General features: G+C 38.9%; 1 protein-coding gene across 9 annotated transcripts in view; it reads left to right on the top strand.

Moving 5' to 3' along the window:
- FHOD3 (formin homology 2 domain containing 3) overlaps positions 1–24478 on the top strand; it is a 410386-nt gene that overhangs the window by 308582 nt on the left and 77326 nt on the right. For 4 of the 9 annotated variants that reach the window (XM_083826789.1, XM_083826793.1, XM_083826785.1 and 1 more), the window contains 5 exons: positions 1696–1797; positions 4930–5310; positions 8859–8984; positions 20387–20521; positions 23945–23995. In XM_083826789.1, coding sequence (XP_083682915.1) covers positions 1696–1797; positions 4930–5310; positions 8859–8984; positions 20387–20521; positions 23945–23995 — 795 coding nt within the window. The remainder of the gene's footprint in view (positions 1–1695; positions 1798–4929; positions 5311–8858; positions 8985–20386; positions 20522–23944; positions 23996–24478) is intronic. The other 5 variants (XM_083826787.1, XM_083826788.1, XM_083826791.1 and 2 more) reach the window with 3 other exon arrangements.

The following is a 24478-nucleotide window of genomic DNA, read 5'->3' as shown; positions in this document are numbered from 1 at the left end:
CTCTTATCACAAAACTGTGATCCTGCAGAGCTTCATGATTTATTTTCCAAATGTGGTTGCTCTAGAGCTGGCAGATGCAGATGTTTGCCCTTCACAGGTGATAATAGCAAAGCCAGTATTGATCTCCTCACTAGTAAGGAGAAGGGATGATATGAGCACTCTCCTTTTTTCTTTTTTTTCTCTTTTTTTCTCTCTTCTCTTCTCTTCTCTTCTCTTCTCTTCTCTTCTCTTCTCTTCTCTTCTCTTCTCTTCTCTTCTCTTCTCTTCTCTTCTCTTCTCTTCTCTTCTCTTCTCTTCTCTTCTCTTCTCTTCTCTTCTCTTCTCTTCTCTTCTCTTCTCTTCTCTTCTCATGCTGATATATATGTGTGTGAAAGTCAAGAGGTATATCTTTAGGAGAGGTATGTGTCTGAGGAGAGGACTAGCAGATAGCTGATCTGCAGAACTAACATGGTTATGTCACTACGATACCTTAGGAATGTTTAAAAGCATCTTCTGTAGAAGTGTTTCGAAAAAGTTCCAAGTGCTGCCATTTTACAGATTATTGTAAGACTAACTCCATACAAATGCAACAAAATTTGGATTGACCCTTTGCATTATCATGATGAGTTCATGATCTCACATTGTGAATATTCGTTGTTCTTATGACATGGAACCATGCTAATTCTAAATGGAAAGAAAAAATGCACAAATCATCTCTTTAGAACTAGAGTAAAGAAAACCAGCTTTCAGGAATATGCAAGAATTATATAAGTATCTTACAAACTTTATTACTGTTTATATGCTATATATTTTGCATGGAACATAACCTAATGGTATTCATCGTTAAATCAAGTAGAGAACTGAATAATTGCAAATGCAGGAGAAGTTCAAAGGGAGATTATTTTCTAAATTTTCTATGAGTCTGTTGGTTTGGGGAGGAATAGGTATAATGAGAGGGAGAGGAGGCAGAAAATGTAGCCTTTTTATTTTGTTTAATACAGTTTTATTTTTACTTATGTGGTTTGTAGGTTATGGAGGCTTTATGCGTGACTTAAAATTCTCCTCTGCAAGACTGACTGCTGAACCAAAGCCTGCTTCAACTATACTAATGATTCTTTACTGAAATAATTCATATACTGGCATCCAATAACTGCAATATTTCTGTTTGCAAATAGCCCCAAACTGATTTGGTCTCTGTTATTTCTAACTTAATGGTTCACCCTGCTCTATTTTCTAGTTGAGCTATTGGCTGCTTAACCGGAATGTTTTATTTGTGTTAATTTAATAAATATGACATCCAGTGCCAGCTGTCCAATGCCAACACAGTTTGCACTGTCCTTTAAGCCAGATAGGGCTTAATGACAAATGGGTTGAACAATGGTATTTTCATGAATGTTTTCCATTAATGCCTGTGTAGGTAGCAAATGTAAAGCCAAGCTCAAGGAAAAAAAAAAAAAAAAAACATCTTTGTGGACTTTAATAAGATAAAACGTAAATGGGAGAGAGGATAAAATTATTGTATTGGTAGCTACTCTTACACCAACACATACTTTGCAGAAAGTTAGGTGGCTGTCTGGTGCCCCAATTCTCCCTCTCAGTGTTGTCTTTCCATTTCTAACCTCATTGCATTTCTCTTTCTGGGGACTCATGCCATTTTCTCTTCCACCTTCTCTCTTTCCATCCTACTGCATGCCTCTTTCCTTGGTGTGACCTCAGAGAGGAGGAGGAGTGTGAAGAAGAGGACGAAGAACAGCCAGTCACAGAGCCCAATACTGAGGATGAGGGGGAGGAAGAGGCCAGTAGACAGGTCAAAGCCAGGTATCGGCATTCAGCGTCCACGCACCTTTCCTCACTCTGGCATTAACTCACCACCCCGTGTGCATCAGCATCCACCTTGTCACTCACATTCCCATCTGTCCTTTTAAAGCCACCCCAAGGAAGTCCTCTCTCATCCAAAAGCTTTGTTGCTGTGTGCGCTAATGGAAACATGTTTAGTTGTGTAGGCTCAAGGCACTAAGAACTGTTTGCACTCCCTCAGTTTGGTACCAGATGAGTAACAGTCACAAATCATAAAAAGATTTAGCAGACAGCATAATTTCTAAGCATGGCTTAGGTTTATCTTTTAGTTAGGGTGATGCTGAAACATTGCTGTGCATTGCTGAGTTAGGATATTGCTTGGTTTCTTAGGTTTTCATCCCTATTTTCACAATATAGCCTTATTAGCAGTATCTGCCGATATGAAGAAGATTGACTTTCTTGAATGCTGCCTATGATTTATATCAATTTTGTTTGTATTTTAATAGGAAAGAACTACTTAGAGGCAAAGCTGAAGAGTGTATGTCATTTTATACATACTTGCCCATCTGTGTATATATGGGTATAAACAAACCACCTATCAAAACAATATTCTCATGTAAAATTTTCCACTTATTCTGAGGTATATATGGATTTGGCATCTGGCAACTTTATCCTAATAAACTGGAAGAATGAAAATATGTTCTTTCTTCCAGACAGCCATTTGATTTAGGTTAAATTGTTTGGCTTTGCAACTCAGCAAATGAGATTGGACTTTTTTTTTTTTTTAAATAAACCACATTCATGCAGACACTATACAGCACAGAAGGAAGAAAGGAAACTGTTTAATGTGCAAATTCCAAAGAAAATACTGTACTGTTGTTATTAATATCTTCCAGTCTGCAAATCTAGCCAATGGCTGCCTGAAATTTCAAAATTAAGTGATAATTTCCTCAAATCCTATTCTTAAAAGTCAAAGCTAAGACACAAGTTATTAGTAAATCACATGAAAATACTAAAATACTGTGAAAAAATGTAGAGCGCAGGAGCCATGTAAAGGGTGTAATGTGCTTATAGGGCATTGTTGTTTTAAGATACCTCACTTTGAGGTAACAGGGTGATATTCCCATGACTTTTCTAAATACTTTCTTTCACCATCACTGTAGCATAACAAAAATTACCTTTACCCTGGCCATTTGTTTTAAATCCTGTCAGGAAGGGTAGGAATAGCCTAGTTTCAGGGATTCCTGTCATGCACAGCTGTTGAAATAGATGGAGGTTTCCAGATTGCCCACTGTGTTTCAGTTGTGAGGACAATTACCTGGTATATTCCTGATGATTAATTTCATAATTCCCTAACATATATAACCTATATTACATTTTTGTTGCATAGCCTTTTCCAAACCCATACTCTTCCGATAAGGTCCGTGCTTTGTATGCATGTAGGTGGTCTCGGAAGAAGGAAGTCTTCCGCCTGCTGAGTGATCCAGCCCAAAGCCCGTGCACAGTGTTTATGCTGGAGATGCTAGTGAAAACAGATATCCAGGAGTGCAGATCCCATGGCTTTTCACCTGCTTTGCTGCTTCTGTTGCTCACCAACACCTACCTTCACCAAAGTAAAGCAGATGTGTTTTCTGTTGCACGCAGTTGCAAGTCTCTAACACTGAGATTGAATGGGATGCTGACACTCAGATAAATTTAGTGGCTTTGTTCCTAGACAATTGATGTGGTAAGGCATTGCTTTTAAAATCATTCTAAACCTTAATTTTGACAGAACAATGCTGATTTGGTGTGGTTTTTTTGTGTTTTTTGTTGTTGTATTTTTCATCTTTGATGATGGGCTGAGGTCAACTGCATGAAGTTCAACAAGGCCAAGTGCCGGGTCCTGCACCTGGGCTGCAACAACCCCAAGCAGAGCTACAGGCTGGGAGATGAGTGGCTGGAGAGCTGCCTGGCCGAGAAGGACCTGGGAGTATTGGTGGATAGTCGGCTGAATATGAGCCAGCAGTGTGCTCAGGTGGCCAAGAAGGCCAACGGCATCCTGGCCTGTATAAGAAGCAGTGTGGCCAGCAGGTCGAGGGAAGTGATTGTGCCCCTGTACTCGGCTCTGGTGAGGCCGCACCTCGAGTACTGTGTTCAGTTTTGGGCCCCTCGCTACAGGAAGGACATGGACGTGCTCGAGCGAGTCCAGAGAAGGGCGACCAAGCTGGTGAGGGGTCTGGAGAACAAGTCTTACGAGGAGCGGCTGAGGGAGCTGGACTTGTTCAGCCTGGAGAAGAGGAGGCTCAGGGGCGACCTCATCGCTCTCTACAGTTACCTGAAAGGAGGCTGTAGAGAGGTGGGGGTTGGTCTATTCTCCCACGTGCCTAGTGACAGGACGAGGGGGAATGGGCTAAAGTTGCGACAGGGGAGTTTTAGGTTGGATGTTAGGAAGTACTTCTTTACCGAACGGGTTATTAAGCATTGGAACGGGCTGCCCAGGGAGGTGGTGGAGTCACCATCCCTGGAGGTCTTTAAAAGACGTTTAGATGTAGAGCTTAGGGATATGGTTTAGTGGAGTACTTAGTGTTAGGTCGGAGGTTGGACTCGATGATCTTGAGGTCTCTTCCAACCTAGAGAAATCTGTGAATCTGTGAATCTGTGAATAAAGTGGTTTTGTGCTTTTAGTTAAAAAAAATATCGGTTCACTGGGGAGGATGATAATCAGATACCTGGCCTTCAAGAGGCAGTCATGCAGATTGTATTTTGAAGTATCTATACTCAGTGTAACATATCATCTGGTGTGTTGAGACTTCTTTGTGCTGCTCTGACAATGTTTACAACCTAACTTGAAGTACTTGAAAATTGTTCAGGACGTGGTTGTGAAAAGGTTTATGAAAATTTATTATGAAGTCTTTGGGCTAAGTACCTTCCTTTAAGCTGAGTTGCTTCCACATCTCAGTATTTCCAACCCCCAGAAGAATCCCACTAGGATACAAAGATGCATCTCCTTACTTCTAAGAAAAATTATGATTGTCTACCATTGGGAAGGTTTCTTTTTTCCTGACTCTCCTAGACTTTTTCTTGGTATGATCCATTGATCTGTCTTCCCTCTGTTTTCCCTTTCCCTTTCTCTTTCCCTTTCCCTTCCCTTCCCACAATGTTTTCCTCCTGCAGTGGGTTCCCAGGTGCACAGGAGGCTATGAAGGAAAACCTTTCACAGTGGTGTGATTCTTCGGCCATCTCCAGTGCCATTTCTCAAGCTGAGAAGCCTCTCCCCTGCTCTAGAGCAAAGAGCTCTTCTAGCAGCTCCTCTTCTGTGCCTGATTCATCTGTCTCTCATCACAATTCTGTTCTTTCATCACAATCTTCACCTGCAGCAGCTTTGCTAAACTCTTCCCAAAATTCATCATCATCATCCATTACTCCAAAGGCATCTCCAACGGTAGAGAAATTACCTTATGTACCACATACTCCTTTTCACCTCTTCTCATATGACTTTGAAGAGTCTCCAGCATCTGTGAAAGAAAAGGAAGCAGAGGTGATGAGGGAAAACAGGTAGATTTTATACAGATGATATGAATTTTTAGATAAATGAATGATGCCTTTCAAGAGTTTTATAGTGGTGATAATGTGCTCTCTGTGTTGTATTATTTCCAGAACATACTGTATTAGTTTTAGTCATGTAAGCCTGTGTTTTGATTTGATTGATATTCTCCCCTTGCCTTTGTTGCCTTCATTTCATCTAACTCCTCTTCAAGGTTTATAGTTGGTAAGTATCCTGGCCTCCTCTATGCAGCAGTAGATATATAATGTGATTTGGTAGATCACACAAAGGAGCATCATTTTGCTCTCATTTACAACAGTGTAATATGTAGGCATGATTTCATGAAAATTAATGGAGCTCTTCTGATGTAAAACTGGGAGAGATCAGATCAGTGCTTGGAATTCAGGGATGAAATCCTGGCTTCAAAAACTGAACTGCCAAATCCTGAATTTGTTGCTAGATTACACGGCATATCCCTGCCATGTGCAATTTCAACTTGTGCTTGTAATAAGAGAGGTAGATTAAATCCTATAAAGAGAATATAGCACTCAGTTTTCCTTCCACAACATCTGGTCATGTTCAGTTGCTCATACATTTCTCATAATTTTTACTTTAAATTTGATTTTTTCTCTATTCTACCCCTTTAAAAACAAACACTAAAACGTTTTTTGTCTCAGCCTGTTTCCAATAAAACAAAATGACAAAAGGTAGCACTGAAAGCAATGTTAGAGAATCACCTTCAAGAGAAGGTAACAGTTTTTAGCTGTCTTTCCCAATGGTCAGTGTTCTTTGAATTAAATGCTGAAAATGTACACATATATTGTGAGCATATTTTTTTTTTCCTTTTTCCATCAATCCTTCTGAATTTCTGCTTCTGAACAAATATTTTGAATCCTTTGTTCCTTTTATTTTTTTATCTTTCGTTTTTAATACTTGGGTGTTTAAGTTGCTTTTTCATTTTGATGAAAAGCTTTAAAACCACTTATCTACTGACAGGTACCTTAGTTCACATATCTTTCCTAAACTGCAAACTGAACACCAGGATTCCACTGAGCTTCCATATCCCTGCATACATGCATTTTCCCTTAGGCCTCTCACACTCATTTATTGGTCTCTGATTGCTTCTGCCTTTGGGGTTATACTTTTTTAGAGAGGATAGATATGTAACTTAATTTCTAAATACTTCCTGCTCCTGCAAGTTTAGTATTCCTGCAGTTATTTTTTTCCTCATCATTTTTTTCCTTGTGCTTCTCATTATCACATAGGATAAAGGGGTGATGTGGGGGAGGATTGTATTGTGTTTATTTGGAGAAAAAGAAGAGCAAAGCTTGCCTAATTTGGGCAGGAATGTGTTTATAGAAGAGGTAGGTGTCTGAATATCTGGGGTTTCTTCAGAGTGGAGGCTCCTGGGACAAGGCTATTGCAGTCTGTGGTAGTATATGAAACAAGAAGGGAAACTGGAAGTAATAGCCACCACCGGAGGAAAGATAGAAAGAGGAACACCATGAATAGGACACAGGCTTACCCTCACGTGCATGGTTTGCTTGATGTTATTCCAGCTTCTCTGTCTCCCTCTAAATGTGGTATAGAGGGATGCTACGTGCAGGTCAGTCCCTCTAGCATAATTTTGTTTAAACTTGTAGCCCAGAGTCCAAGGAAGGTGTGTTCTCTCCATTTTAATTAGAGTTATCATTGGACTAATTGAAATTCCTTAGTCTGAAAAAGGATTCTGCACTGTGTCAATAAAGGAGAAGAAAAGTAAGCATAATAATAAGGTCTGCTATCAGATGAGTGGAATTGAAACAGAGATTCCTGTTAGTGTTAGGAACGTACTCTCAGAGCAACTGTGTTTTGCCTTTTCACTCAGTGTGGGCCCAGGCAGGATGTTTTGTGAGCTGAGGATGCTGGAAAGGAGACCTGTGCTAGGTCTGTGCCACTGGGGGGGCACGTCCTGCCCAGCTACACAGCCCGCCACCAGGACTGCTTTTCTAGTTCATTTTCTTCTAGGGCAGGAATGCCATGAAGGCAGTTATTTCCCATTCAGCAAAATTCCTTTTGTAGCTCAGAAATATGCATGATAGCATTTTTTTCCCCAAAATGAATCCTCAGTTCTTGGACAGTCAGCATGGTGTCTGGAAGTTGTATTATAAAATGTAAAACTGGACCGTGGCAAAAAGGAAGCATAATCCCTTCCATTATAAAACCCCCTAACTGAAATTTATTTTGATTTTAACACGGGCCTTGGCAATCAGCAATACTATTGTACCCTAAGGAATGAAGCTTGAAACTTTGAAATTTTGCATGGCTAGATGAGTGTGTTAAATGGAGCTGAAGGAAAGCAACCAGTATTTTCAAATAAAATTGCTGAGTGAGGAGAAATTACTTAGTGCTGATGTGCATGGGAGAAGAAGCAGCCCGGGAAGGATAAGGTAAAAGAGGATGTATTTTACATTAGGAATTATGATAAAGAAAATGATGGTGCCCTTTTTCCTGAACTGAATTTTGATTTTGAATTGTCCTTTTGAAATACTTCACCTACAGTGCATCAGATTCTTTCTAAGAGGGGAAGTGGTAACTTTTGTGAAAAGAAATGTTATGATTTTTCCAAATCAGGAATCTCTACATCTCCTGGATATGCTGTTTAAATACAGTGGTTTAAAGGCACATAAAAGCAACACAACAATTGCCCTTTCTGCTCAGTACAGGAGCCAGGATGAAAGCACTGGTACAAGGGGCTCTGGGGAGGTGGCCATTCCAAGAGCCCTGGAAGCAATTTGTTCATTTGATTCAGCAATTTGTTCAATTTGATCAGCAAGCTCACATTGAAGTCAAGCATTTTTGTGTTGTTGTTTGGTTTGGTTTGGTTTGGTTTGGTTTGGTTTGGTTTGGTTTTAAATAGAGGGAATGGCTGATAGAAATTCTTAAAGCCATGCTTCCAGAGACATGTCATTTTAACCATGGTGATGATTTTTTACAGGCATTGTAAGAAATGGCACACAAGCTATGACTTATGTTGGGGGAGGGGAAGAAAATACTGCCTGCTTTAATTGGGAAGGATGTGGGTGCTTTTCATTTATAAAGCAAACATTCGCAAATCATATATGTCCATGTTCAGGTCGTGCCTTAAAAAAGCTGCTGTTTGCCTTAATTCCTCTAGGAAATACTACTGCTGACATGGACTGCTGGGTCCCTTTTCTAATGGCAGGGTATCAGCTCCCAAAACAGCTAATAAATTTGAGTAACTAAGCAGTAATTTAAGTATTTCTGCTCAGAGTTGTCAGTTTAGAGGACCATTCTGATCTCTCATTATTTTCCATAACAATAGTTCAGTCTTTGAATTAAGTATTTCCATGACATGGTTTATATTAAAGTGAAATGATAGGCTGCATATTTTGAAGCTGGGGTTAGAGCAATATTTTCAGAATGTGGATATTTGAGAAAGTCTGGGGTATGGTAACATTGCCACCCCCTAAACAAGAGGATCAACTGTTACATGTCTGCTTGCTGACGGATTCTTTCTCTCTCTCCCTTTCTCCTACTTTCCTTCTCACTTCTTCAGATACAATAGCTACAGCAGCAACTCTTACTCTTCTCCGCGACCTTACTCTGGTCTGAGTGCCCCTACAACACCCACTTCTCGTTATGGGACAACTCTCTCACCGCCTCAAGAGACCAAATCTGACAGGTTTGTAATTTAACCACCGTTTTATCACAGTTACATTATATAGAGGACAAAGGAGATAAGTATAAGCTGTTCTGAAGGGTTATTTGAAATAGCCATATCTTTTCTAATACTGGAAAGAGAATGTACAAAATGCTCAACACGGTCATTTCCCACTCATTGTCAAGTCATTTACTCAGTTACTGTTAAAGGCTGGATGTTTTTTCACCCCAATTCTTCTTCTTCCACTCAAATGAATAAGACAGAGTTGTCTCAAATATGTTGTTCTAAGTACCAAAAAGGTAATTAAAGCACATTTTGTTTATTTACGTTTTAAATTCAATTCACGCAGATCTATTTTCACTTTTATCATCTTAAATCAAGTATAGAATAACATAAATGTGCATAGCTCAGAATTCCCTAGGCCTTAATTTTGTCGTTCCTTGATGGACATGCATGATCTATATCACTGTATTCCACTGGGGCAAAAAGTTTATTGCTGTCAGTAAAGGCAACTCATATTAACCTACTGGTTCTCCTCTCACTTAGAAAAAAATAACTAAAACCCACCAGCAAAATAAAACAACAACAACAAAAAAGTATTTTGAACAATCAAAATACTGTTTTGAGTTGTGTAATGTACTGTGGAAAAAAAAAAAAAAAAGATGGGAAAATGTTATGGACATACGAAAAAGATAATGTTTCTGGCAAGAGATTTGGACCACCAGAAAGTAACTGACTGTTACAAGCTGAAAGTAAGTGACAGCTTCAAAGGATATCACGGTGAGATTAAGAAGGAAAGGTAGAAGTTTTTAATTTTACATGCTGTCAGGATAATTTCTGATTCCAATTTACTAATAATGTAATTTCCAATTAGGCCAGATGGGCTTCAAATTGTTGCCAAATTGGCCTCTAGTTCATAAAAATCTCCCACCCCTGTGTTTGAACTGAGGGCTGTTTTTTCAAGATCCTTTGTCTATATTCTATTTCATTTTATTAATGACTTTTGAATATTTATATATATGTATAGGAATACATGTATATGTGCTTGTGTGTATGTATATATGTTTGAACCTGCCTATTGCCTCACATCCTTTTGAATTTATTATTCAGAATGGTTCAAGTTAGGCTCTTCCAGCATGTATGTATTTCTAACCATGAGGTATTGATTTAATCCTTTCTTCAAGTGAGTAATTGCGTTAAGTTTATCTCTGGAGAAAGGCGTTGTTTTTCATTTGTTCATCTTCCACAAATAACTTGCCTTGATTTGTCTTTCCTTATCTGAATTAAATTATTGCCAAGTGAAACCATAAGAAAAAAACCCCATAGCAGCATTTTTACCTACTTTTACCCTGGCAAAATAGATTCAAGATTAGCAAGAATTAAAGGTATCCTGCTGCTTCTGAATGTCAAACTTTCTACACCCCTGCCATTGTAAAGCTTCTGGTTGCTACTGCAGAAAAGAAACCCAAATGTGGTCAAATACCGAGATGGCTAAAGATAGTTGGGCTTGTCCTGCAAGAGGTTGATCATACTGGCCCCGATCCAGTAAAGGAAGCAAGCTTTCGTTTCAGCATGCGCATAAGTGCGTTGGTGGCTTGGAGCCAAAATGCCTTGGCCCCACAGGATGAAGCTGTAAAATTCACAGATTCATAGATAGTCGGGCCAAAGGGGAGCTGTGTGATCATCTGTTCCAACCTGTAATGTGTCTCACAGAAGCTAAATGAAGGCACCCCGTACCTTCATTGGTTTTAAAGTGACAGTGGGTGACTCCTTCTGGAAAGCATTCTAGTATTTATCATCACTGCTAGGAAAATATTTCATGTTTTGGAGGCAATCTTGTCTAGCAGCATCTTCCAGCCATTGCACTTTGTTCTGCTTCTCACTGAAACTGGCAAACACTCTGCCTTCAACAAATCTCTTTTACACGTTGCTGGAGTTGCATCTCTGTCTTTCCTTCAGGTTACATTTACAACTTTCCAGCTCACCTGATAAAATCTCTTGTTTAAATTTGTAACTTGCTATTCATGGTAGTTGATCTCATCAGTCTTTCCACATTCTTATATTTGAGGGGTGTTACAGCCTGACACATTTTGTTTATGACTCTCTGAGAAGTGTGAAAAATGCCTCTATGCCACAGCTGCATGTTGCCGGCCGAATAGTTCCTTTTTTTTTTTTCTTGAACAATAATGAAATCAGCAGGTTCGGATGTCATTTTGCATCAAGTTATGTTATTTTTGAGTGTGCTGCCAATCCAGATGTAGAGTTCAGCAGGCTTTAACGACAGGACCATTTTGAAAGGCTGAAGTCTGCTTCTATTTCATTGTCCTGAAGCATAGGAGTTGCAGAAATAGCCACGTAGAGATCCAGGGGTAGCATTTGCTCATCAGAGAGTAGGCTGTATAGTGCATAATGCAATGCTCATCATTAATTAGTAAGTGGAAAATATCGTGAAAGCTTTCACAGCTTTCTATCAACGGTGTTTGCCTTAGATTATGTAAAAACTATTTCCTACCCCCTGGTGGCAAAAATCTGTGTGGATTCAAACAAACAAACGAACAAAAGTTAAAAGATGGGGGGTAAGGTGGGGAGAGAGGAAGACTTGATAAGAAGCAGATGCATCTCTATGGTTAGCTCCAAGGTGAGTTTTCTGCTTTCAGCTTTGGATTGCAGCTATCCAAGGACTCCGCAGAAAGATCCCTGTCTTTCATCATGTATGGAAGAGCTTCGGAGGCAATTCCTGGTACTGTTTATCTGACCTTCGAAAAGGAGGAGGAAGGAAGAGGCAGAGTTTAGAACAGTGCCCCGCAGAATGATTCATGTGCCATTCAGTTGTCCTGACAGGCCTTTCAAAACCTTGGCTGGGTTTTGCTTATGTTAACAAGAGCTACAACTTAGGTGGAAAGAAGTAGTGTGGTTGACATTTTGACATTCATACTTTTAAAACCCTCTTTGGCTAAGATCAGTACGGAATCAAAAAGAGCAGTATAATTCAGTGCAAAAGTAACTAGATTTTGTTCTTTGAAATACACATAGTGTATATATTTTTGATTGTACAGTAGAAGAAAAGGCTTACTTGACTGTTTCTCGGTTTCTAAATTCAGCTGCAGCCTTTTGCCAATTTCTTGCAATACTGTTCTCTCCCATTTCTCTGGGTCCCCTGTGGAGAGCCATGTTTCTGAAGTGCATATTGCAGCCATGGGAATCCTGCTGAAGGAGGGCAAATTGCAGGGCACTTTCAGCTCAGCCTTTTATTAAGAAAGAAGAAGGGGTTATTGGTTCTCTCATATCTCTCTGCTTGTGAAAGTTGCTTCTAATGCATATGAGTACAACCCAGTCCTCCTATTTCTAACTGCCAGACTGCTTTGCTCCATAAATATCCTGCTCCCAGTTTTCATGACTTAAATCACCGGCTAACTCTCTCCCCAATTCCCAAAGGAAGAAAAAAGTATCAATCTCAATTTCATAGCCTCATAAATTTTGCTAACAAAGGGGAATAGCCAGACGTTGCTGGAGCACACCAGGGAGAAAAACGTTTTTCTGTACCTCCAAGTTTCCTTCTTGTCTGGAGGAAGAAAGTGTTTGTTGCAAGGCTCTTCTGTATTTTGCTGCCTTGTGCTCCCATCTAGGATATTTGTTTAGCCAAAGATTGCCTTCTCAGACTCTGAATCTAATATGGTCACTGAAACTGAAAATTTGCAGCATCAATCTACAAATCTGCTATTTAGGATAAAAACTGGGATGCAAACTCCTTGTTTGCAAAGCTTCATAACTCCTCTGACTGTGTTTCTGGTGTTGAAACGTATGCATTGTTGACTGTGGCTATAGTTAGAAGAGACCCTGGAGGAGTCTAACTTCTGTGGCAGAAGCGCCTAACTTGGGCATCAGCTTTGATTCATTCCATTGCCAGAAAAATATCTTTTGTTCCCTGCTGCTGTGTTTGCCAAGGTAGGTTTCATCTGATGCATTTGCCAGGAGACAGTTCCCACTGGGTTTGGTAGCCACACAGTTGTGCAATTAGGCAAGCTTGAAAAAGCCTCGTTCTCAGGGTATTGTGTGCTAGGAGCAGGAGTTGATATTCCCCATTTTCTTGTCTTTATCTGTTTGATCAAATGCCAGAAAGTTCAGCTTGGAATCTGGATCCTCTTCACCAGTCAGTGTGAATTTAGTCTCCACTTCTGGCTGGTCCCTCTGATGTTCCTCCGAATCTCCAAGCTTGGTAAGGACCTGTTAGGACATTAGCAAATTATTCCAGTTTAATGCACTCTCCAATTTTTCCAGACCATTAGAAAATAGACTTAAGAAAGAAGAAATTTTTCACATACCTTAAAATTCCCTCTGTATTACTTTCTTTATGATCTACAGCAATAGGTTATCTTCTACTCCTGTGATAAACCTTGAACTTTGAGTGTTTGACTCAATGTTCTTAATATGTCTTTTAGAGGTAACGTACCTTCCAGTTTATCCTTAAAGCATTTATTTCTACAACAGGTGCACACAGGTACTGTGCTTAGCATGACTGGGTTGTAGGTCAGCTTTCTCCACTGATCTTAAGGATACATTAAATACCATACTGGAAGCCTAAGCAAGAATTTCAGCTAAAGTCTGTAAATGCTTTTCCTTTGAATGTTGTTTCCTCTCCAGATGCCTGAAAGAGTGATTTTCTGGTAATCTGGTGCTTTTACAAATTTGCATCTCCTAAAAAAAAAAAAATAAATAAGTTTGAGAATGCTAAGCAACTTTTTTCTTTTCTTTTCTTTTTTTTTTTTTTTACTGAAATTAAAGTTTCCAGTAACTGACTTCACCAGGGAAGTGCTGCTGGATGAAGTTTCTTGGCACGGTCTCATCTTTTGTTTTTTGTATTTTTTTGATTAGCCATCTATCACTAACTAAACTGCACTGTGGAGTTATCTTATTCCAGCTGTTAAGCACTGAAGAAAAGGAAGAAGCCTATGAAACTAAGCCCACTATACAGTCTACAAAGCTGCTGCTCTCCCAAGAAGAGTTCCCCTTTCCTTGGCTTTCTTTTCTTTCTGCTTCTACCATCTACTGTGTCAGACCAGTGGCTGTGGCTATTTTTTCTTGTGGTAAATGCCAAGCCCATCTTTCACTCTGAATAACATAATGAGGAGGGGACAGCTTGGTAGTTGATAATAGTGGCCCAGAGCAAAAGCCTCAAGTTTATTGCTGAGATTTTACTAGGAAAAGCAACCTTGGGAATTACTGGACGATTTACAATTTGGGAAGCGGCAGTGGCTTACACTGGCCGGGTTGCTCATTGAACTACTGCGTAAGCAGTATTCTTGATTGCAGCTTTGGATGCTTCATCATATGGCAGCAGCATAGGTTTAAACAGAAAGCATGAGACAGTTTGCAGCTTCAGAATAAAATTTAAGTATTACCGACTGAACACACAGCACATGTGGAGGACATTGTCACCTGCAGGTACCTGCAATGCTGATATTTAGGGGACATGGATGTTAGCCTCTATCTAAGGGAGGGCTCTGCAAGCCACTTCCAGGTGATTTGTGACTTGAAGAAGGCTCAGAAGCTGCAGGTTGGCCTCTGTGTCAGACAAAGACAGAAGCACAATTTAAAAACTGTAAATGTCAGCCTGCACATAGTGTGTGTCTATAAAGTCCTGGTCCATTGCCATGGCTCTGTGCAGTTATGCCCTGTTATAGCTGCATTTTATGGAGCCTTTCAGGACATTTTAAAGTCCAGTGTTAATCAGTTCTTCTCTTGGTCATTCTCAAGTTTCTTCCTCAAAGGAAGCCTTAGTCAGTAGTTTTCTCTCTCAAATTTTTGTTTATTTTTGAGAGAAGTTTCATAAAGATTCCTCAAGTAATGTTTAGTCTGTTTGCAAAATCCTATATCAACACAGTTTTGAATTTGCCGTGTCGTATAGAGAGACATAACACAAGGAGAGTTTCTTTAACTGTGAAAACCAATATGGCTCTTGGCAGCTTTGCCTCCTCTTTTGTCTCTTTGTAAGCTGGAAAGCGGATTTATTTGGTTAAAGCCAAGAGACATTTAGAGTTACTTGAGGCCTGTCTTAGACTGGAAGCTGCCAACTGTTGTTCCCTCTTTGAAACCTTCCCATGGCTGCTGGAGCAGGAGCACATTGGGAAAAAAATGAGTAATTAATGCTTGCTTATTGAGATTATTAATGATTCTGACCCTTGTTATACTCAGGAAAGTTCTGAATATTAACTTCATGACCTAAAGGGATTTCCTCTCATATGTCAACTGTTCTTTTATTTTAGCTCCTAAAGTAAGCTTTTGTATTTTGTATTCTTGCTATAGATATCCACTTCCATTTAGCAAATTTTAAAAATTCAACTAACAGAGGAAAATGCAGCCACAAAAGAAGATCTTTCCAAATATAATGAAGAACATTTAAAGCTGATAAATGAAAAATTCCTGTTACAAAGTGGCTTAGAATAAGACAGACATACTTTCTTTGTTTTTCAAAAAGATTATAATAATTCAGGTCCCTTATTCACTCTTGCAACATATTGTCAGAAAACTGTTAGATATCTTGTCTCACAGAGCTTTTTATTATCGTGATTACTATTTCATTGTGTCAAATGCAGTAGGTCAGGTGAGCTGAATTTTTCTTCACAAGTGTTTTGGCCTGCAGACAATGTTTTTATTTTGTATCCTCAGCCCTGTGTATATTTTTGTCACCTCTTTATTTTATTTTATTTTATTTTATTTTACTTCTTTGCTCTTTCCTGTCTCCTTCCAAGGTCATAATGGTATGGTACAGGCCTATAATCACAAATCCCTAGACTTGGACATATTCTTGCTGTGTGTTTTCTTTCTGGAATGAGAATGTAATAGCTTATCTTGTTTAGCTTTTGCTGATTTTAACAGCAGGCAGAAGAAAGCTTTTCTTGGTATTCTTATATTAACAGTCCATTCTTAATAGCCTTGTGTTCTCTTCAAGACTAAAAAATAGTTGTCAGAGCAAGAATCCTTCTGGATTATGTTTTTGGAATTGTACAAATGTTTGATATTACCATTCCGTAACATAAGACACCAACATTAAAATGCTGGCATATATTAGCTATAAACCAGTTTTGTGAGTGATCAGTGTTATGCTTTCATTGAGCATTCACATATTCTTTTCTTTTAAAATCTCTTACCACCTTTCATTCTGTGCCAGATTCTTATTTTCATTTTTTTAAAACTTTTTCTTACTTACCCATTTGTAAAATGCAGCCTAAAGCAGTAAGACTTGAGCATTCCTGAGGCCCAGAGGTCTCATCACCCTTTAGAAAGCATCAGACCACCAAAATTATCTAAAGGCTTCGCCAAGCATTCCTGCCAGCTGGTTTGGCCAATCTCACCTCCATTTGCAACTCAACTATGAGTTCAGTGAAAGAGAACATTTACTTTAAGCACTATTGCCACAGAGATAGACAAAAAATATATATATATTTTACAGACCAACCAGACATAGACAAATCTGTTTCCAAATTGTTTAGAATGTTTGAGTAGTACATCTTACCACTTGCCTTCCCTTCTGGCTGTTATACACCCGTATACAACCTGAAAGTAACACCTGTTTTCTCCAGTTTTAGTTTATGCACATGTAAAAAAAGGATAGAATGTATTGAATATTAAAATGTGCTCATTTGCAGTTGCAGTTTACATTAAAAAGAGGTTCGATGCATCTGAATACCCAATTTGGTTACAGTGTTTGATAGCAGCAGTGAAGCTGTGAGCTTACTAAATTTCATAAGGCAAATCTCAGCATTTGATGTGAGGTGTGGTCTTCCAGGAGCGGAAGGGGGTCCGGTTGAGTGGGCTGGGCAGGATCTAACCACGAAGCAAGCACTAACCCAGCTCTATCAGTGCTGTTTCATTGCCTGGTGCTTTCTAAATGTGACTGGAAACCCAAACCCTGACTATTTGTGCTTTAAGAAGTCAGTGCCACAAAATGAGTGAGCTATCTATCCCCACCTCGCTCTATCCTTCTTTAAAGTTCTCTACAATTACATAGAAGGAGGCTATAGGAAGGTGGGGATTGGTCTGTTCTCCCAAACACCAAGTGATAAGACAAGAGCAAATGTCCATAAGTTGTGCCAGGGGAGGCTTAGTTTGGTTATTAGGATAAATCTCTTCACTGAAAGGGTTGTGAAGTATTGGAGCAGGCTGCCCAGGGAAGTGGTCGAGTCACCATCCCTGGAGGTCTTCAATGTAGGTGAAGATGTAAATCTAAAAGTAGAGCTTAGTGACATGGTTTAATGGTCGACTTGGCAGTGCTAGGTTAAGGGTTGGACTTCACAGTCTTAGAGGTCTTTTCCAACCTAAATGATTCAATGATTCATTGTAATATGGCAGTCCAGAAGTGACTGCATTTGAGAAGTGAATTGATTCAAATATGTGTGTGTACACTACAGTCTAACTTGCAACTCAGCTCTAGTATGGGGTCCTTAAATAACCACTGGGAAGTAACAAGTTTTGGCTAGTTACTATTGATTTGATTAGTTTCCAAGAGGTGGCAAACTAATAGGGCATATGGATGTTCAGCAGTTTCTTAGATTTTTTTTTTCTGACTATATGCTTGTGGATCTTTTATTTAGATTGCGAAGCTGCTGTTCATACATCTGCAAATGTTAACCAAGTGAACAGTGCTAGCCAAACTGCTCTAGATCAAACATCCAGACAAGGTGTTTTGGCATGTGGAGACATTTTACTACTAGGGTCAGGTTAGAATCCCATATGCACAACTGAGCTGCACATCTCCCTACAATTTCCCTGTAATCCCTTAGATAAGAATTTGTATTCACTGTAGAGCCCCAAAGAGCTTAGTCAGAGCTCAGGGTTTCCAACCTGCTAGACGTCGTGCAGACTACAATCACACCGTGAGTCTCTCAGCATCACTCCATCCTTTCCTTAAATTTTCCTTCAGGTTTTATCAAGTCAAAACTTCCTTTGACTCTAAATGGAAATTGCAGACTTAATGAAGCTAAATGGGATGGGACAGCAAGTTAAATACATGGAACAGATAAGAGCATAGACTTGGTAGGAACCCTCTTTTCACCATCTCTTCCAGTTTATTTCCAAATGGTTTCAAGTGGAGACACTGTCCCATTTTCCACATCCTAGCACATTTTCTGATGATTGCTATGGTTGTTCACACTACCACAGGGATGGATCTCTGATTTTTTAACCTTAGTACAGTGGTGCCACTCTTACTGCTGAGAGTTTTCTCTTGCAGCATGTATTAAAAGGTCAAAAGTTAAAGTCAATTTAAAGTATGCTTAAGGAAAAAATTCACCACACATACTTGACTGTCAGGGGTTGGGTTTTTCCCCCCCCCCCCCTTTTTCTTAGTGCAGAGGAATATTGGAGATTTTTATGGTTTTGAGTGTGATCCAGCATTGATACTGTAGCTCTGGAGGAGTGCCAGAAAGGAGGCTTACAGAATATCAAGTTTTATACCATCTTATGTAATGTTTATGCGGGTGGGATATAACATATTGAAATTCAATTTATTGAATTTATTGAAATTATATTCATACTGCCTTGCTTCCAGTAGGGCTGAAATGGCAATGTTCTGTGACATTGCTGCTTACACAGACGTAGACACTCCGAAGATCGTTTTGCATTAATATTTTTGTTTTCTCCTACACCTATTTTCACTGGTGAACTGGTGACATTACACAAAATGCCTACGTTATGCACTCATGGGAATGTAAATAAAAAAGGGAAAGAGTCTGAGTCTTCAATAATAATGAAAATTTATTCAGATTTCCATTGCTGGTTTGAGACACATCCTTTATGCAGGGTTCAGTCTCTTAAAAAAAAAAAAAAAAAGGCAATAACTATTTCTTTCATTAATCCTTTCATAGCAAAACTCATGTTACAACAATGCACAGAAACCGCTCTACATGAGCTATGTCTTTTTGATTTTATCAGTCTAATTCAATCAGTGTGGATACATTTACATCTGTATAAAGCTACCCTGTATAATATAGATATTTCCTGTCTGAGAGACAGACAGACACACACATTTACTCTGAGGGAACTCTCTTGCCATGTGAAAGGTTGGTGGTACCAGTACCACCACTTTGGGGAAAAGATGTGTAAGAGGAGCCACTCTCATAGCCAAAGTAGTAGTTTCAGTAAAATATAATAATAATGATCTGTGTCAAGACGAAACTATAAGCATTTATAAATGTAGCTTTTAAAAGTGCATTTACTGCTTGGAGCTGTTTCATCTCAAAGGAGAAATAAGTTTCATATCTGAGAAATCTACTGTAGAGGCTGCATTTCTGATGAAAAAGTCCCACTTTTTGGCTGGGTGTTTCGTTGGTTTCTCTCATGCATCTTAAAAAACTTATGCATTGCTAGTGGTGACACTTAGACCTCTTCATTACAGTAACCTACTGTGGAGCATCTAGTTCTTAGTTATAGTAGGAGGACTGCAAAGAAAGTCCCCTTTTGGACTAATTCCTGCTTAGCCATAAAGCAGCTTGTTCTTTTTGTTCACTGTGGACAGAAGAACAAAATGGGCTAAACGTCAAAAAAAAAAATAGTTAAGCACTGAAGTGGATCTTCATCATCAAGAGCTTCTGAGGCAGGTCAGACAAAAGGTTTTCAGGAATGGTTTGAAGAGACTACATCCTGCCTAGGGCAAGGAAAGGAAAATGGGTAATCTGTTCTCCTCCAGCCCCATTTCATCTGATTTTTTAATAGCTATTTTGATTACACTTAATGATTGTTATAGCTAGCTGTGCTGTTCCTGTGTATTGTATTTACATGTTCCTACACACGATTCATTTTGCCTTTGCATCACAGGCAGCAAGGAAATTATGATAACAGAATTTGGTAACATGTAAAGGAAAAATAAACCCTTACTTAAGAGAACATTCAGTGCTGAAGGGAGATTCTAAGATCTTCTTCTACTTTTGTTTTTCTGTGTACAGGACTCTCAGGTGTTTATGACACACCTGTTTTTAACATCATTGCATAAGACGTTTGGGAAGTACTTGAAAAGTATTTCAGGCTTTTTTTTTTTTCTTCTGAATTTCAAAAATCCATTATAGGGTTCAGTTTTTCCATTAACAGGATTAAAAAGTTAAAAAAAAAAAAAAAAAAAGAGAGAGAGAGAGAAAAAATCCGGCAATATTGCAATTTGAAATATGCTGAAGAATTCTCACAGGTACTTTTTTATTTGTACTTCATAAACTTAGCAATATATGAAACCTACCCTATCTGTGATTCTTAAGCTCATCATAGTATCTAAAATCAATTCAGCAATTAGATACTTAGTCAGTGGTTTGAAACATAAATGTGTCATGTCATTCTCTTGGTTGGGATTATGTTACTTGCTGAATGATTGCTACTAACATTTTGCCAGTATAATCAATAAAAGTGACATTGAGAAATCTGATCTCCTTTTTCTGCAGGCCAGCTTTGGGTGGTCTCCTTACATCATCTTTTCGGCAGCACCAGGAGTCCTTGGCAGCAGAAAGAGAAAGGCGACGTCAAGAGAGAGAGGAAAGGTTGCAACGAATAGAACGTGAAGAAAGAAACAAATTCAAGTAGGAACCATATTCACTACCACTCTTTCCTCTTAATGTGATGGGTCCATAAATCATTGAGATATTTAATTGCAAAATAATTGAATTGCTGAATAGTTCATGGATATCTTTAGATACCTTTCTTGATATGAGTATCTTAAGAACTGATATATTAAACACATTCCGGTGAATTTTGTCATTAATAAACTAGCACATTCTTTAAGACAGTTATATATTTGCCAATTATTCAGGCTGGATATCCACACAGGCCAAGTTTGTTAGCTAATATGCTCCTTCTTTGAGGTCTTTTCCAACCTTAATGATTCTATGATTCTCAGGGTACAATCTCAGTGAGGCACAGGTTCGAAGGTGAAACAGTGGGAGGAATTTGTCAAGAAGGGAGGAAGGGACAGCACTGAGACATCTTTTTGCTTTCATGTTTTGCAAAGTAAAAGCATTTTGCTGTCTTGGGGTATACTTATTCCTGCTTTTTTGAGCATGTACCTCTCCTTCCTGGAAACAGCAAGTGACAGAAAATAATTATCAAAATTATCGCTCAATCTGTGGCCGGATAAAGGCCCCATCTGAATACAGGACTCTACATTTTCACATCTAAGACAATATCATAGGATCCCAAGATATCTGAGGATAGTAAGAAGTAAGTCCTCTCTTCCTGTTAGATTTGTGGCTGGAAATCTCAGTACAGGCATCACCAAAGACTGCAGTGGGCTTCGGATAGATAAGGTGCCTGTTGCTGAAATGGCATGGCTACCGTATGAAGAGTGTGCACTGAGAAAGAATTTGTTTTTTTTTTCATAGTTAGGAGTGAAAAGTAAGCATATTTTCAGCAGTCAGAAGGTATAATGCAGTAATCTAAATAATGGTAGGATAAACGTTTTGTTGCCTGAGAGTTGCTATTTAGGGAAAAGATGGCACTGGGTTTCATGTGAGTTTGTTTATTAGTATGCAGGATTGTTTTCACTGTAATCATCTCTAGTAAGAAGTGGAAATGGTTTGTTTCATAGTGAATTTCGAAAGAGGAGTAACTTGCTAGTGGTTGGTTGGTTGGTTGAAGGAGATATTCTACTGGCTCCAGAAGATAGCTAGTTTGGAAGAAAATGAGAGGTGGAGGGAAGGTGGAAGAGCACCATAATAGGATCTTTGGCAGCCAACAGCTTCCCAAGTTCTCCTGAAACGGAATCAATCAGGTCTCAGTCCTCAAGCGTTTTCCAAAAACTTTCCCTCTAAGTAGTATCATCAGGCTGCAGCAGGCTGTCGTGGAAAGCCAACATGATCTTTCAGAAAGGAAACTCCCAGTCCAAAAAAAGCCACCAGGACATTTGGCAGCTGGACCTGTTTGAAAAACAGATCTACACTTTTCACTAAAGATTGGCTACAGTAGTTGTTCTGTCACTGAAAGAGCTTCCTTAAAGTCACAAAAACTACTTTTTTTTTTTTTTTTTAATTTACATCTTCATCCCATTACTTCAGAGTCAGAAACTGGTTAACTAAATGTCATGACTGTTACATATTTAAGACAACAATTTTTCAATACCCGGTGTTTTCATCTTTCATATTTGAGTTCCCTGGTCACCCCAAAGTTATAGCTTGTGTTTGAGTAGAGGAGGGTCTCCAAAGCCACCAAACTTTTCAGATGGCATCCCACAGTTGATTAAACAGTACGGAAGGAGGAGGACAAAGCCACAGCAAACAGTCGTGGACAGTTTTGTAAGAGTTCTTGGGATTTCATTATCGTATCATCAGTCTGGCTGGAAACCCAACCCCTGAAGATGTATTTTTGATTAAAAATAGCACTTCCAATTCACAGCCTTTAAACTCGTGAGCAGTACTGGATTTACCATCATGACTCATGTGTTGTCTCATTCTTTCCAACTCTGTCTTGACAACGTTGCACTAGATTCTGGCACCATTATTGACAAATTGAGAATAATTTAGAGGGGAGCATCACCAGTTGTGAAAGAGCTTGTTTTTAGGAGAGGTGTTAAAATGCTTTAAAAGCTACTGCTAGCAAAAGGAAAGCTTTACAAAATTAATATTTTTTCTCAGTAGGACTATTGTTCCTATTCCATATGTAAAACAATATGACCTAAAAAGAGAGGGTTATGCTTCAGCTGTAGGGAGAGGTGGAAGTAGTCAGAGGATACAAGTAATTTCCATGTTTTCCTGCTGAAAAATTCCTAGTTAATTTTATTTGTTTGTTTGTTCATTTGTTTTACTTAGGTGTTATTCCCATAGTTATTTTAAATGCAAAGAATACTCTGAAAATATCTTCAAAGTATAACCAGTTCAGTGATTCAAAAGAATATGGAGATGGTCTGAAACAATAAGGTGTGTTCCATGTTAATGCTGACTTCTGAAGGGCAGCTGCAAACAGGTGTTTGATAGCTGTTGGCATTATAGATGGCAGGTAATTCATTTTATGACACAATACGAAGAGAAGAAAACAGTGTTTTCTTTAGAAATTGAATGGTTCTGAAAATCTTTCTGGTACTCATAGGTTACAATGGGGAAGAATCTAACATTCTCAGCCATTGTATCCAGCAGATTCAGCTATATATTAAAATATATTGTACAGAACTATTTTGCTGTGTTATTGTGGCAGGCTGGATGTTCACTGAGTTCTGCTGTTCTCTGAGTTAAATTTTCTTGCTGAGGAATTTTTCATCTGTGGATGTGACAGGCCTACCTGAGGTTACAGTGCCCAGGCATCCTGCAAAGTCGACTTGGCAGAGGTTAAATATACAAGTTACTTGAGGGGCTGAGAAAGGGACAGCTGAAATAGACGGAGGTTTTTGTCTAGAACTCAGGGTGAAAAACAAAGAAGTTAAAGGATTTCACCTGTCAGATGATCTTGAATGCGCTTTAAAAGAAGATTATCCTACTTGGTAATGCCAAAGGCCCAGACAGTCTGCTCTTCTGTTTCTAGCTGTGGCAACTAACATACAATTAGGAAAGGTGTATTAGAAACAGGGCAAGGAGTCTGCTCCTTGGCTTGATATAACATCCCAGATACCAGCAATCATTGTTTCAGGGCATTCAAGCTGGAGATAGTGAATAATTGTTTAACAGCCGCTAAGGGGCTTGCTTCTTAAGAAAGAGACCAATTTCTTTTGTCTAATTCCAGGTATCAAGTTTCAAAATGTGCTTCAGGTTATTATTATTTTTTTAAAACTTTTATTATTACTTCTAATGACTATCCAAACTGTGTAACAGGTGTACACATACATGTGGGGTAAAGTGTACATAGCTACTTCTCAGCATTTTTTCAGAGGACAAAGTCTAATAACTTTTGTTGAAAACAGCCTTCATTGTTTCTGATAAAGTTTCTTGTGCTGCTCTTGGTTTCTCCTACTGTACACATACTTCTGCTACTTACTTTATTCTTTCGGTTTCCTCTGCAACTTACTGCAATTCTCTTTTTAGCCGTGATTATTTAGACAAAAGAGAAGAACTAAGACAAGCAAGAGAAGAGAGGTCTGTATATGCTGCATCCATCCTTCCCTTTGGTTGTTTCCACTTCGTATATTGTGTAGCTGTTGTGTATTTACACTAACTATGCATGCACAGAACACTTTCATTCAAAAAGAACTCTATAAGTAAGCTGTTGTGTTATTAAAGAGGAAAATCAAGTCCAGCTGTAAGCACAGCAATAAATAAGGAGCAGTGGGACTGGAATGCATAAGAGTGATTGATGATCTATCTTTTATCTATTTGTGTGGGAAATAAGTTTACTTGATTTGCCTCAGAAATTTGCCCAAATTTAGTGTAGTTATAAATTGAATAAGCCTGTGTTTCTCACCCAGTGGGTCCCAAGCTTTTTCTGGAGGGTCAGAAAAGGCAACTGAGGATAAAGGGAAGAAAGTGGGATAACAAGCATTGGAAAACTGCCACTACAGGCTGATGGAAATGGGTCTGACCCACTCCCAGTGTTTTTTAGTCTTTCAGGGCCAAGTTTTC

Source organism: Anser anser (assembly GCF_964211835.1).
Source record: "Anser anser genome assembly, chromosome: 2".
In the NCBI taxonomy this organism is placed as follows: Eukaryota; Metazoa; Chordata; class Aves; order Anseriformes; family Anatidae; genus Anser; species Anser anser.
This window is presented reverse-complemented; position numbering and strand designations above follow the sequence as displayed.